Source organism: Mercenaria mercenaria, chromosome 19 (genome assembly GCF_021730395.1).
Source record: "Mercenaria mercenaria strain notata chromosome 19, MADL_Memer_1, whole genome shotgun sequence".
Lineage (NCBI taxonomy): Eukaryota > Metazoa > Mollusca > Bivalvia > Venerida > Veneridae > Mercenaria > Mercenaria mercenaria.
The window spans coordinates 41226118-41242842 of NC_069379.1; the positions used below are offsets into that span (position 1 = coordinate 41226118).

A 16725-nucleotide genomic window follows, 5' to 3' on the forward strand; every position below is an offset into this window, starting at 1 on the left:
CGTAATAATTATTATGTGCATTATTGTCACCACCCATTTTTTATTTATTTTCGCAATACATCCCACACAGTTTCGCTTGTTTTTTGTTGTTGTTTTTTTTCTTCCATTTGTTAAATATATCCTGGAAAATCGATAGATAATTAGATTCGTTATTTGCATAAACCTTGACAAAGAGTGCAGTTTTCTGTGTATTGAATGAACAATTACTATAGTGTTTGTTTTTCATTAAACTTGAAAATAGTTCTCTCTAATTTCTTGCATTGCTAGTAAATATTAATGAACGTTAATGAGTTTACAGACGAGCATTCAAATTATCGAAAGAAAAAATAAATAAATCGGTAGTCGAAAATTTTAAGTTTAAATGTTTTGACATCTACTTTTACCACACGTATTTAAAAGGTCAGAATGACCTTGTGAGCTCACCTGATCACGTGATGCTCAGTGTGAGCTATTGTACACACTCATTGTCCATCCACACTTTTTTTTCTTCTGAACGAAATATCCTCTGAAACCTTCTATGGATGTTGATGGAACATGACCTGAATGTTCGTTGCATGGTTGTCTACTAATTTTTTTTTCACGAAGAACTCTGGGTTGGCATGGCAAAAGAACAGAAAAAGTAAAAATTATTTTTCTCAAAATCACACGCCGAAATCCAAATACTAGTAATTTCATAGATTGTTCAATTGTTTTCAATTCGTCAAAAAGCATGACCGCAAGAGGGCGTGGTAAATTTCCCTGTATACATATTATGGAACCTTCATCCAAATATTTTTGAGTGACCTTTTACAAAGATGGTTCAGTTTTTTTTCCCCTCTTTTCCCAAATCATGGCCGTCAGAGCAGAAAATATAAAAACTCTTCAGAAATTATCTTCGCCTAAACTACTGGCCCTCAATGTAAACTTTTAGCTCGATTATTGTAAAAGCAGAAATTTTCACGAGGGTTTAAATTTCGCTATATTCGCGAGGCCCTGCATAACGCGAAAATTATTCCTCGCTTAGATATTCACCGTTAGTACTATTCAAATTCAAGTGGGATACCATTTTTACAACTTTCCGAATATAAGACCTTGCGGACATACTCGAAATTTCAAATTCGTGGAATTTTGACCCGGCAAAAATATGTGCTTTTACAGTAATGAAATACTTTCACTAAGGTACAGTACTGGGAATAGTCTTCATTAAGAATATAGGTTGATCAATATAAAGTGATGCTGTCTTTCTTTACTACGGTGTCCCATATTTACGGGTACTCATTTCTGCCAAATCATTCTGGAGTGTTGGCGTGTTTGAAGAGCAGCAGAGGGTATGTCTCTGGTACTTCGTTTCGAACTGAACTTTTATGACAACTAGTTCAGAACAAGTGGAAGTAGCTTCAGTCAGACTAGACTCGGCTAAATCTTCGAGTATACAATCACAGTATAGATACAAACAGTGTCACAAATTAACCTCTAAAGATATTAGGGTCTTACTATTAACTATACACGACTAACTATATATGACTGACTATATATGACTGATAAAAAACGACTGGCTATATACGACTGACCATATGTGACTGACTTTTTATGAGTGACTATATGTATGACTGACTATATATGACTGACTACCTATGACTGACTATATAATAAACGACTGACTGTATACGACTGACTATATATGTAACTGACTATATCTGACTGACAATATATGACTGACAAAAAACGACTAACTTTATACGACTGACTATATATATGACTGACTACATGTGACTGATTATCTATGACTCGCTATATATGACTGGCTACATATGACTGACTATTTATGACTGACAATATATGCATCATGTTGCAATTAACTATGCATATTTTAGCTTCAATATTTATAACATATCATGGTAGTGTTTGCAGCGCCCATTTCAAAGTTATTAAATCTCGGAAATCTCAGCAGAAAAAAAAAGTGTCTTTTTACTTCTGTCATAACCACTCTGGGAGTTACTACATTGCGTAAAGTTTGCAAAGAAGACATCCAAGAAGAAGTTCTTTCCATAATTATTATAATCTAGAGACTTACCGTAAGCCCTCTTTACACAAGGGAAACAATCTGTTTATAGAGTGAAATTATTACGTGACAACGTTCACCACTAAAATGACACACTTTCCCCGTAGCATTAAATGATTTGATCTATACATAATTTTCTATACAAATAGCTGACCGTTACAGTAATTATGTATGACTTTTTCTGCCTAAAGAATAAAATTGCATGGTCTGTCTGAGATACTATGAACATAGTCATCTAACCCTACAAGTTTTAGCAGATTAGTTTCCATTTTTGTCCAAATATTTAACCAGTATCTTTTTCAACTCAAATATTTCTTCTTCTTTTTTCAGACTGTATACTGTGATGCAGTAAGCCACACATATAGCTAAAATAGATAGCCAGTAGTGCTTACTTTAAGTTGTATTTTGTACTTGTACATTTTTAGTTCCACTGCCTACCTTAATTGTACCGACCTGAGTATGATTTCAATTTTCTTAGCCGTCAGGCAACAAAATTTGTAGTTTCTATATGATAACAAGTATATTTGGTATAAGATTTTTTTTTTTTGATTTAACGTCGCACCGACACATGATAGGTCATTCAGCTTTTAAGAATATCGTCGAGTGAGAAGTCTAAATACGTAAAACGACAACAAAAACGAAAGAGGTTAAAAGAGATTGAAATTAACAATATTTTACCCATTCTACAAAAGAAGAAAGTTTTTTTTTAAACAATATATGTTGAATTAATAATATTTGAGAAAGACATATACTTTACTAATTCAGATATTATATAAATTTATGACTTCCCTTTATTTGTACATGAATAAAAATCGGGTCAACATATCGGGCTAGAAAAGGCCTTAGTTTTGAAATGAATGTTTTTTTAAAAACTGATTTCAGGGACTGAAAGAGTGTGACATTTAAACTTGGTTTATTATCTTATTATCTAAGTCAAAAATGACATCTAAAATATCACTTTTGGGAGTTTGATGTTGAGGAAATGTCTTAAATTAATTTAATGTAAATTCATTAGTATTTTGATTCATTCCAAATCATTTCTACCATGGTTAATCCAAAAAGGGTCAGCAAAGGGGTAAAATAATTGTTATTTGCCGTATACAGTTCTGTGTTTTTCATAATCATAAAAATGTGTCTGCAGGTGTTCTTATATACCTGCACATATAAAGTCTGCACATATAAAAGAGTCCGTGTAGGTGTATATGGTGCAGGTACAACAACATCATTCCTTTTTGTATATGATTATTTTTTACGCAAATATAAGGCACGACCAAATCATATACCATTTTGCTAATGTAACAATGTAACACTTCTAAAACCTATCAAATTAAAGTGTAGATCTATATATTTTAAGGAAAAAATATTTTTTTACACCTCATGAGGGACATTCTTTTACCTTTCAAATCTGAAAAAAAGAGAAGAAATTTTCTTCACTATTCTGTTAATTAATTAAGTCACCGAAGGCATTTAGGGAACGTCTTGAAAACACTTTGATGTCGTCGTGCATGGTGTGTGTATTTTTCATGTCATTCGTGCGACAATTTATACGTACCACTAGTTAAACATTTCGCATTTGAATTTTAGGAAACATTTTAAAATGATTTTACTGAAAAATAACTTAACCGAGTACACATGTACTTTTGGTTTCATCGGGCGCCACCTCCATATTTCTCATGTTGCAAGGGTGCTTTGGAATTTCGGTTGCCATAACAGCACACATAACATTTATTTGTAAACTATGGTAGAATTTGATTTTAGATAAATGAATTACAATGTATAAATTTCTATTTTATGCATAAACATAAGAAAAACAATTATTTTCCAGTATTTATCATTATATCGTGTCACTATTACATGTTTTCTCATGGAACGGCCCATTCTATTTTGATAAGAAACAAAAAATGTGACATTCGTAGTATGACCAAACACCACAACGATTGTGAACTACTAAATGCGATATTATATTCAGACGCCCTTCTAGATAGCAGGGTTTGCAAAAATAATTAAATTATTCACGTTTTTCAAATTGAATATTAGCAAATTATGTATTATATACTAGCCCTTAAAAATTACTTCCAAAACTTAATCAATTTTTGTATATATCAAATAATTTTATTTAGGAATTACAAGTATAGCTACAGAAATGAAAGAAGAATATACTCAAATTATTTCTACCTATCATTGCAGCAATTATTCGGTTCTATATAAATAAATTACCTCCCTTTATTTGGCGCGACAGCTACACGATAAATACAGAAGAAGAAGAAGAATAGTTTATTTCACAAATTAAGGACTTGAGCCATTATGGTTCCTCGTCCACAGATCTGTTAGAATCTAATACAAGGTCAAAAAAACATATATACATAATATCATATAACGTTCTGAAGGTATAGTGTTATTAAGTATATAGTATTGAGGATGAAGAAAAATAATATCAAAATAATATTGTTGGCTACATCAATGCACATAGCATTATACATTTTCATAAAACATCTTTTGTAGAAGTACTAAAATATATAATACACATTAGAATAAAACATAGTAAACACATCACAAAATATTATTAATAGTGGCAGATCGTATATTTATGACATTTTTGATAAAGGCTGCTAAATTGTTTAAGAAATAATATATCTCATCCAGTGATTTGTCGTTGAATAAATCATTGTTTGGAGTTCAAATGCGAAGGAATTATATCACGAGGGCGCAGCTAAATGAGATATATTATTTCGATTCTAACACGTTACCAAGGATTTTTAAGTACTTCCTTGACGACATTAATTAAATGTTTGCCCGTTTTCAATCGGTTTCTTTTCCAGCGCGCCGCTATGCCGTTTGACGCCATGACGTAATTATTGTGACGTCAGAACAGTGATTTGTTGTATAATAATTCAATGTCTTCTGCCTTCTTTGTTTAATAGGAAAATGAATCGGATCGTGTTAGAATTAAAGTTTTTCTATCCGTTGAGTTCAATAGTTCAATAAATTTCCACATACTAGCATTTCTTCTATATCTCTTTGCAATATAACGTTTTCTTAATGCGCTGTATTTTGTACATGTTAAAACACAGTGGTATTCATCTTCTATGTCAGAACTTCTGTTAAACATAGTCTTTCATGATTTCTCTTTATCCTGTTTCTACCATATCTGCCAGTTTCTATTCTAAGCGTATGTGCCGATGTTCTAAGTCTTGTTAGTAAACTTCTGTAATATTTACTGTTCATTGAATTTAGATAACTTAAAATCATACATAAAATCCTTCTTCAAATGTTTGTATAGCGATAATGTTCTATTATTTTGTTGGTTCTCATGACACTCTTGTCTGAACAAACCAAGTAGTCTTTGTTTAAATATAGCAGGGAATAGCTTTTGATCAATTACTGATAGATTCTCCCACACATATCCCTAACCATATCTGTATAACAATGATTTAACATTTATATGCCCAATTTCTTTTCTCGTTATTACAGTCTTTTAAAACTTCTAAATATGAGCCGTGCCATGAGAAAACCAACATAGTGGCTTCGCTTTTATAGCCTACTGCAATTAGAGAAACCATTAGCGAACAGTATGGATCCTGACCAGACTGCGCGGATGCGCAGGCTGGTCTGGATCCATGCTGGTCGCAAAGCCACTATGTTGGTTTTCTCAAGGCACGGCTCATATAATGCCTTCATAATACAATTATCTGAGTTGATTACTTTTATCCAATATTTTATTACTCTAATATACCTGTTTATAGACAATGGATATCTGCCTAATTCACCATATATACTTGCATTACTAGCAGACATTTTTACATTTAACGGTTTTCTCATGGAACGGCCCATTCTTAGTCTGGCTACCGACTAGATAATGTTTTGTTGGGGTGTTTTTAGAAAAAAATATTTCTTTCATATAGGGCCTATTCTGACTTCATCAGTCTTGGCTCTGATTATCTCAGTTCTGAGAAGAAAAGGGACATAATTATACAAAATTTGTATAGACTCAAGAGTTCTCTCCTATGAACAAAACATACGGTCTGAACACAGACTAGGCCCATTCTATATGTGACATCTGTACTATGACCAGATACTACAACGATCTTGTGAACTAATGCAATATTATATAAATATCATATGGCAGCATGTGTGACATTGATATTGTCAACCCGAGGGCAGAATGTCACTAGAGGCGAAAGCCGAGTGGTGACATTTTGTTTCGAGTTTTGACAATATCAGTGTCACACACGCTGCCATATGATAATCTATTATACCGTGTTCAGACTACGTTTTTAATCCTATATTAACTTGGGTTAATTAACTATTTTTTAAACTCGTTTGCGTCCACACTATATGTGGTGTGAAACGTGAATTATGTAAAGGTCAAGTGGGTTCTGTAATATAGCATTAAAACTACCTTGAACATACTATACTTTGCAAAGGCGCGATTTCCTTCAGCATTTCTTAAGCAAATCTATATAAGAGGACCCACTAATTTAACGAAATTTCATTTCCACACTTTTCAAACAGTATTTCTTATTTTTCCAGTGGTGCCAGGTGATTCCTTTGCCATCTATTTTACCAGGATCATTAAAATACTGTCCATTGAGATTCGAATAGTAACAACTTTTGTACCACCAGGCACCATGCCATCTTATTGCACAGTTTCCATACGACCATTTATCATTGTCATTGTCGAACGTTGTGAACGCCATTCCATTATGATACTTGAGAGAATCTCCAGCATTTCCACTGTATCCACTCACCTCCAGTTTGTACTTGTCTTCTTCCGGATATACCCTGAACTTACTATATTTAGCATATGCCTTATTTCCGTCAAAATCCTCCATATCTATTCTCAGCTCATGATCTCCTGTTGCTGTAAGAATACTCAAATATTCATTTCCTAGCCAGAATTCACCAAATAGATCGCCAAAGCCGTTTTTATACTCTTTCCAGTTACGATAGAAATCAACTTCACCATTCTGTCTTCTCTGAAACACAGTCCAATCCCCACCGTCAGTGGTTTGGTCACAGAAAACCTGGAGTCCATTTTGTAGGGTATATACACCGGATCTTAACGTTCCGTAGCAGGAGTCTCCTAGAAATAAGTGTTCAAGGCGAGCAGATAGCTGACTTACTAGACTTTCAATTCTTTCAACTTTTGCTTTTGTTTCAGCAATTTCCTGTCTTGTGTTACCTTCTAATATTTTTAATTCTTTAACAGTTGATTGCATACTTTCCTCAATTTCTTCTGCTGTGCCTTTGAAGTCCTGTCCAACAAGTATCGAGGTAGCATTGATTGTATTTTCTAAAGCAGTCTTTACCTCATTTATCTCATTAATTGTCATTTCCATGTCGGACTTGCGTACGTCGTCTGATATTTCAACCCTTGACATGAGCTCATCAGTTTTGTTTACATTTATTGTACAATAATATCCCAAATCATGCTTAACTGCAATTAAATCATTTTCTATTCTCGGAATTTCCCTACGGATTCTTGCTGTTTCAGATTTCTCCTCGCGAAATGCTTTCCTAATTCTCGTAAAATCTTCTCGTATTTGGTCTACAGTTTCTGTATTCACATCACTGGATGCCTGATCCGAATTAATCATGTCAACTCTTTTCTCAAGCGACCCGTTTAATTTTTTATCTATCTCATCTAGTCTGTCAATAACTTCGGCGTAATCCTCATCTCTGAATTTTGATTCTGTATTGAATCTAGATTCCAGATGTTTAATCCGTTCTATAACTCGTTTTGAATTTGAGCAGTAAACTCCAATAATACAAAATACGATTAACACAGCCCTTTTACTTATAGAAAGCGGCATTGTTAAATGTTTCTAAAAATGCACTGCTCTGTACACAACTGAAATTTAGAAGATTTCCTTTACTACAGAATGTTACTGATATATATTCTCAATCTAAAAACACCGATATTACATTGGTGCTTCGGCAATCATCGTTTAAAACTAAATCTTTAACTAAATATATATATATACTACCAAAGCGCTTATCACACAATAAAGATCCGGTTTATTTCTCTTGAAACAGGAAATATCTAATCAGACAATTACGTACACTTCTGTTTCTTTAGCACTCGTTAAAATAATATCTTCTCAGAATTCCCACGCGTACATCTTGATAACATAGTTCGCAGAATCATATTTCCATACATTTAATAAAACAAAGAGACTACACGCCTGTAAAATAAATATACAAATTTCCCGGAAACACAGAGAACAGCAAAGACGACGAGAGCCATGCATCGCAAAGAAAGCCCGCTAAAAATAAAACAATGTAGTGCAAAGATATATCAGACGGGTTGCTTCAAAAATCCAACAACAGATATAGCAGACGAGTTGCTTCAAAAACCCGACAAAATATACAGCAGACGGGTTGCTTCAAAAATCCAACAAAAGATATAGCAGACGGGTTGCTTTAAAAGTCTAACAACAGATATAGCAGACAGGTTGCTTAAAAAATCCAACAAAATATATAGCAGACGGGTGGCTTAAAATATCTAACAAAATACATAGCAGACGGGTTGCTTCAAAAATCCAACAACAGATATAGCAGACGGGTTGCTTCAAAAATCCAACAAAATATATAGCAGACAGGTTGCTTCAAAAATCCAACAACATATATAGCAGACGGGTTGCTTCAAAAAATTCAACAGAAGATATAGCAGACGGGATGCTTTAAAAATCCAACAACAGATATAACAGACGGTTTGCTTCAAAAATCCAATAAAAGATATAGCAGACAGGTTGCTTCAACTATCCAACAACAGATATAGCAGACGGGTTGCTTCAACTATCCAACACCAGATATAGCAGACGGGTTGCTTAAAAAATCCAACAAAATATAAGGCAGACGAGTAGCTTAAAAAATCCAACAACAGTTATAGCAGACGGGTTGCTTCAAAAATCCAACAACAGATATAGCAGACGGGTTGCTTCAAAAATCCAGCAACAGATATAGCAGACGGGTTGCTTTAAAAATCCAACAACAGATATAGCAGACGGGTTGCTTTAAAAATCCAACAGCAGATATAGCAGACGGGTTGCTTCAAAAATCCAACAAATAATATAGCAGACGGGTTGCTTCAAATATTCAACAAAATATATAGCAGACGGGTTGCTTCAAAAATCCAACAAAAGATATAGCAGACGGCTTGCTTCAAAAATCCAACAACAGATATAGCAGACGGGTTGCTTCATAAACCCAACAAAATATATAGCAGACGGTTTGCTTCAAAAATCCAACAAAATATATAGCAGACGGGTTGCTTCAAAAATCCAGCAAAATATATAGCAGACGAGTTGCTTCAAAAATCCAACAACAGATATAGCAGACGGGTTGCTTAAAACATCTAACAAAATATATAGCAGACGGGTTGCTTCAAAAATCCAAAATCAGATATAGCAGACGGGTTGCTTCAAAAATCCAACAACACATGTAGCAGACGGGTTGCTTCAAAAATCCAAAACCACGTTCGTTTGAATTATATACAAGATGCAAATATGGGCATTGGGTAGACAAATGGGTGTGGGGGAAAGGAGTGGGGGTAGAGACAGAACAAGGATGAATATTCAACAGGGAAAGCCATGCTCCAAACACACAGTCTTCATAGTCCGTCACACGACAAAAACACACTCGCACACATATATACACACGCGCGCTCACATTCATAGACAAAGCAAAACAGATAAGTAGGACAAAACAACACAGTAAGACGCGAGTAACACCACAAACAAACAAGACAATCTACATTAGCATATAATACGGAAAGAAAAGGAGGCAAGTTGACTTGACCGTGTAATAGTGTTAAAATACAGGGTGTAAAACGTCCTACGGAATAAAGAAGGAGTCAGAAGATATCAAAAGTGAATTAGGCACCGTGTAAAATATGGAGTGGAGTCTTGGAGTGGAGTGTGGAGTGGAGTCTGGAGTTGATTTTGGAGTTAATTTTGGAGTCAGATTTGGAGTGGAGTCTTTTTTGGAGTCTTTGCAGTCGATTTTGGAGTCAACTTTAGAGTGGAGTCTTTTTGGAGTCAGTTTTGGAGTTGATTTTGGAGTCAAATTTGGAGTGGAGTCTTTTTTTTTTTGGAGTCAAATTTGGATTCGATTTTTGAGTCAGTTTGGAGTCAAATTTGGAGTAGAGTCTTTTTTGGAGCCATTTTTGGATTGGAGGCATGGGGGCGATTTCTCTCAGGCCTGTAGTCACTAAATATATGTAATTGTCTCTTAATGAACCAGTCTTGATTGATAAAATGGGTCTTAAGACAAATGGTCTCTAATTTTATGCGGCCTCTCAAGCAGGATTTTTTTTTAAATGTTAAGGGATTTTGTGAGTGGAGTCACATTGATGCTTAATGTTACTGAAGTGTTTGGTCTATATTAATTATTATTGTCATTTTTGTGGTGAATTAAGGAATGGAATTCCTTGATTTTATGGTCGAAGAAAAAAAAGAACAACACTGGTTACAACTGTTTTCATCACGGTTTTCCTGGTTATAAAAATTCTGTTAGATTCTGTGTTTTAAGACAATGGTCATGTCATTATTGGTAATATTATGGTTTAGCAAGCTGGTATTAAAGTCCCAGAAACATTTTGGATATTATAATTTCAAGTAGCATTTATTTCACGAAGAAAGAATTCAAAGATATCAGCCTCTCTACAAATCTTGTTCGACTTGAGCATTGTTTTCATAAGAACGTCTGTAGAAATCTGATCAAACCATTAAATAATACATAGAAATTTCCAAACTACTGAAAACAATGAGGGTTATTGCAGGCTTAACGTGAAAGGGAACGTAATAGCAATTATTCTAAATAAACACTTAGAACATTTTTTCGATATCGCCCCTCAATATGTCTTTGTTGATTTATTTTTAAGTTACAACAAAAGCCTGCATTTTTTAAACCAATGTTTTTAGAGATTGGACCATTTACTTTGTTCAAATGATCGGTCAGTTTGTATAGAAAAGGGATAGGTGATTTGCTCTGTTTTAGGGTGCATATTTGCTCGATCCTATTATATGTACTGAAAAATAAAAATTAAAAATGTCTCTTTAGTCTACTTGCAGACCTGCTGAATATTTTTTTCACATGCTTGTAGGTCTACTAAAATAATACATTTTGTATGAAATTTATTAAAACAAAACAAAAACAAGAGGACCATGATGGTCCTGAATCGCTCACCTGTTCCCACATGTCCCAGTTTTGAGTATGACGTCGTTTTTTCTCTCTATTATTTGACATAGTGACCTAGTGTTTGAGCTCATGTGACCCAGTTTTGAACTTGACCTAGATATCATCAAGATAAAAATTCTGACAAATTTTCATGAAGATCCATTGAAAAATATGGCCTCTAGAGAGGTCACAAGGTTTTTCTATTATTTGATCTATTGACCTAGTTTTCGAAGGTACGTGACCTTGTTTTGAACTTTACCTAGATATCAACAAGATGAACATACTCACTAATTTTCATGAAGATCTCATGAAAAATATGGCCTCTAGAGAGATCACATGGTTTTTCTATTTTTATACCTACTGGCCTAGTTTTTGACCGCACGTGATCTTGTTTCAAAACTAACCTAGATATTATCAACCTGAACATTCAGACCAATTTTCATGAAGATCGATTGAAAAATATGGCCTCTAGAGAGGTCAAAAGATTATTTTAATTTTAGACCTACTGACCTAGTTTTTGACCGCAGTTGACCCAGTTGGCAAACTTGACCTAGATATCATCAAGATGAACATTCAAACCAACATTCATACAGATCCCATGAAAAGTCTGGCATCTAGAGAGGTCACAAGGTTTTTGTATTATTTGACCTACTGACCTAGTTTTTGACGGCAGGTAACCCAGTTACAAATTTGACCTAGATATCATCAATGTGAACATTCTGACCAATTTCCATGAAGATCCATTCAAGGGTATGGCCTCTAGAGAGGTCACAAGGATTTTGTATTTTAAGACCTACTGACCTAGTTTTTGATTGCAGTTGACCCAGTTTCAAACTTGGTCTGTATAGCAAGATAAACATTCAGACCAACTTACATACAGATCCCATGAAAAATATGGCCTCTAGAGAGGTCACAAGGTTTTTACATTATTTGACCTACTGACCTTCATTTTGATGGCACGTGACCCACTTTCGAACTTGACTTAGACATCATTAAGATGAACATTCAAACCAACTTTCATAAAGTTCCCTTGAAAAATATGGCCTCTGGAGAGGTCACAAGGTTTTTCTATTTTTAGATCTACTGACCTAGTTTTTTATGGCACTTAATTCACTTTCAAACTTGACCTAGATATCATCAAGGTGAACATTTTGACGAGTTTTTATGAAGAACCATTCACAAGTATAGCCTCTAGAGAGGTCACAAGGTTTTCCTATTTTTATACCTACTGACCTAGTTTCTGACCGCACGTGACCCAGTTTCGAACTGGACCTAGATATCATCAAGATAAACATTCAGACCTCAAATCACTTGCCCCTCATCGATGTGGGTTCGAGCCTCACTCGGGGCGTTGAATTCTTCATGTGAGGAAGCCATCCAGCTGGCTTACGGAAGGTCGGTGGTTCTACCCAGGTGCCCGCTCGTGATGAAATAATGCACGGAGGGGCACCTGGGGTCTTCCTCCACCATTAAAGCTGGAAAGTCGCCATAATATGACCTATCATGTGTCGGTGCGACGTTAAATCCAACAAAATAAAAAACAACATTCAGACCAACTTTCATACAGATCCCATGAAAATTATTGCCTCTAGAGAGGTCACAAGTTTTTTCTATTGTTTGACCTACTGACCTAGTTTTTGACGGCACGTGACCCAGTTTAGAAATTAATCTAGATATCATTAAGGTGAACATTCTGACCAATTTTCATGAAGATCTTTTGAAAAATATGGACTCTAGAGAGGTCACAAGGTTTTTCTATTTTTAGACCTACGGACCTAGTTTTTAACCACACGTGACCCAGTTTCTAACTTGACCTAGATATTATCAAGATGAACATTTAGACTAACTTTCATACAGATCCCATGAAAAATATGGCCTCTAGAGAGGTCACAAGGTTTTTCTATTATTTGACCCACTGACCTAGTTTTTGACGGCACGTGACCCTTGTTTCGAACTTGACCTAGATATCATCAAGGTAAACATTCTGACCAATTTTCATGAAGATTTGTGAAAAATATGGCCTCTAGAGAGGTCACAAGGTTTTTCTATTTTTGACCTACTGACCTAGTTTTTGACGGCACGTGACCCATTTCAAACTTGACCTAGATATTATTAAGGTAAACATTCTGACCAATTTTCATGAAGATCTTTTAAAAATATGGCCTCCAGAGAGGTCACAAGGTTACTCTATTTTTAGACCTACTGACCTAGTTTTTGATGGCACGTGACCTATTTAGAACTTGACCTAGATATCATCAAGATGAACATTCTGACCAATTTTCATAAAGACCCCATGAAAAATATGACCTCTAGAGTGGTCACAAGCAAAAGTTTATGCACGCTTGCACGCACGCACGGACGGACGACGGACGCTGCGCGATCACAAAAGCTCACCTTGTCACTTTGTGACAGGTGAGCTAAAAAGAACAAGGTTTACGTTCACTGTATTTACTTCAAATATACCCAAAATGCACCATTTGCTGCTCTTATTTTAAAAAAAATTCTTGGGGGAGGATACATCCGTACCCCCAACACCACCCCTGCGTACTATGAACAAGGTCCTGGCTACTCGCTTGCAACCTTTATAGCTGACTCAAGAGTAACATGGATATTTATAAGTTCTGACCTTGTTATTTTCTCAATACGCCCTTCGTTATTTAATATAGGTATCATTTATAAATTTTGAATTTTGACCAGCAAAGACCATGACTGGTCATGGTTTGCATTGTTTGCAGAAGGCAGACCTATTTACCTGTTTACTATTTAACAGTCTGAACTTAAAATTTACAAAATGCAAATCTTAAAAAATGCAGATGTTTTGTCTTTATTCATAGTTGAGCCACACCATGAGAAAACCTACATAGTTTACTGCATTTGCATAGAACTAGATCAGCCTGCACTATTCTCATTCATCTGATGTTCGACATGGTACCCCGAAAACCGTGGTAGAGCTCTTGTATGCGAGAATGGCCTGTACAGGCATGAAGTTGATCAGAATTCCTATCGTTCTTTAACAATTTGTCTTACTCGAATATGGTTTGAAAGCAAATTTTGTATGGAATGAGCAGACGGATCAAGAACCAGACTAGTGCAAATGTATTTTTTTATTTTTATTTTTTTTGTGAATTGTACTATTGTCTATTATAAACATATGCATAACACACAGTATTCTATCCTTCATTGATTTCATCAAAAATTATCATGTCTTATTATATTATGCCGTTTGTAGTAGATAGTAAATGTTTAATTACCTATGTTTTTTTTTCTTGTTTTCACTTTTCTGATTCATTTTAAAATCTTAAAACAATACTTTCTCATTGTTTCACATTTCAAGTTAGAAATGTTTATCAATTCTCTCTAAAGTAATCTTCAGGCAACATCTGGCCCAACATCATAAATAACAAACCATGAAGGAACTAGGGGTCAAGTCCTGATAAGAATGAGATATCATGCTAAGGTGCTGTACGGTACCTTCTCCAGCAGAATTGTAGAAATCTGTCATAAAGTAGAGAGTGATTTGTTGTAATTAACTATCCAATGTAATGGCAAGTTATTCTTACCAATCTGATAAGGGTCATTTGAGAAAACATCAGTAACTGTTATTGTTATTTCTAGAGGAGTATGATATTGAGCCCATTCATGATTCAACAGTTTAATTACTAGTAAATGTAAGTGTGAAATATTGTATGTGGATAAATATTTGGAGGTGACATATAAACATAGGATCTTTTAATGAATTTTTAGGTTTTATTAAATTTTGACTCCAAAACTGACTCCAAAATTGACTCCAAATTTGACTCCAAAAAAGACTCCACTCCAAATTTGACTCCAAAAATGACTCCAAAAGCGATTCCAAATTTGACTCCAAAAAAGACTTCACTCCAAATTTGACTCCAAAATTGACTCCAAAATCGACTCCAGACTCCACTCCACCACTCCACTCCATATTTTACACGGTGCCAGTGAATTATTCCTAGCGCCTTATAATCAGTGTGTGTGTGTGTGTGTGTGTGTGTGCGCGCGTGTGTGTGTCTGTGTTTCTAAATTAAGTGTAACACCGTTCTCTTAAATATATAGTTGATCAAATGTGGTAACGCTCTCTGTCGGCGTAGTATGTCGATGTGAACATTGCCGTGTTTTAATGAAAATATACATGGTTTACTCATATCACAATAATCGTTAATTTTTTTTTTCAAACAGTGGTTACTCGAGTGCAAGTTGAAATCTATTCATACTTATCAGTAAACTGTAAATCACTTTTTATTTCATATTTCATTCATTGTTTTATTCTCTCACTTTGTTTGACCAGATTATTTTGAAACTAAAAACTTTAAAAAATGTTAGAGCTACTACACTTTACAGCCTTTGAAAGCTGGTACCTTCTAAGTAATCACTTGCGGGAATAGATTTAAACTTTACACGCTTGTTAACTATGGTGGTCTATCATGAAGTGCACATGCTCAATAATCCTACTTTGTTTACAAAAATACGCCTTTGGTTACTTAGCAACTTCTGGTTTTTGTATGTAAGGTGGTATTGAAACTTTACTGGGATAATCTGGCATGCACTGGGGAGGTCTCATATGTTAGTAGGTATTAAATACCTCAGCTACTATTTTCTATGTAAAATAAAAAAATATAACATGTTTTAGTCAGCATTTCACGACGTGCAAATTTTTCATTTTACAATTTCACAGCTATCATGCGTTTTTACTAAGTTATGCCCCTTTTGGACTTAACATTTTTGTTCAGTTTTGTATGAGGATTTTAATCCTAATGAAGACTTTTTCAGATACTATTCTTTTTCCTATCGTTTTTCCTTTCTGATCCTCTGTTATTTTTACTATTTTAGCTGTATTCATATATTCCTATTTCTATATTTATGTATAACTTTGGTTTGATACTTAACTTTTCTCACCTGCAATATCGGTTTTATGCTTTACCTCTGAACTCATTTGTTAATGTACGAAAACTATGATGTTGAAAATTCATAAACCAACACGGTTTTGGAAGAATTATTCAGTCAATCTATACAGTTCGATCAGACTGATCTGGCATGCAAATTCAGACAAACACCACATTTCTATATCGACCCGCCATCGGTTAAGCAAAGTTGGCGATATATTGGTCGTATTTGTTTCCGATATTAGCCGATATTGATATTAATTTTAGTTTTCGACAAGTTACAAAAATTAGTGTTGAACTTATTATTTTTTATTTAGTTCTATTTATAGTTATGTTTTTAGTTGTAACATAGTATCTGATCGCAACTGGACTGGAATAAATAGTGTCAGAACATGCCTTCTTGCTTCGTGTTGTGACTCAATGCAGATCTGGAGCGCCTTTGTAAATTATAGAGTCCAGTATATACCGGATTCAAGCGATTTGAATGTTAAGTATCTTTAATGTGTATGTTTTGTAGCCATGGTAATACTAAACCTAACCTTTAGTCAGTATAGTATACATCATTATGCACTAAATGCGTATTTTTGCCGTGCGCTAAAT

At 34.6% G+C, this 16725-nt stretch overlaps 1 protein-coding gene across 1 annotated transcript in view; it reads right to left on the reverse strand.

Moving 5' to 3' along the window:
• Positions 1–4300: 4300 nt before the first annotated feature.
• The window catches only part of LOC123543147 (uncharacterized), a 31910-nt gene continuing 19485 nt past the window's right edge, over positions 4301–16725 (reverse strand). Inside the window, exon 4 of the mRNA XM_053531322.1 lies at positions 4301–7866. Within this exon, the coding sequence (XP_053387297.1) occupies positions 6520–7866 (1347 nt within the window). The 3' untranslated portion in view covers positions 4301–6519. The remainder of the gene's footprint in view (positions 7867–16725) is intronic.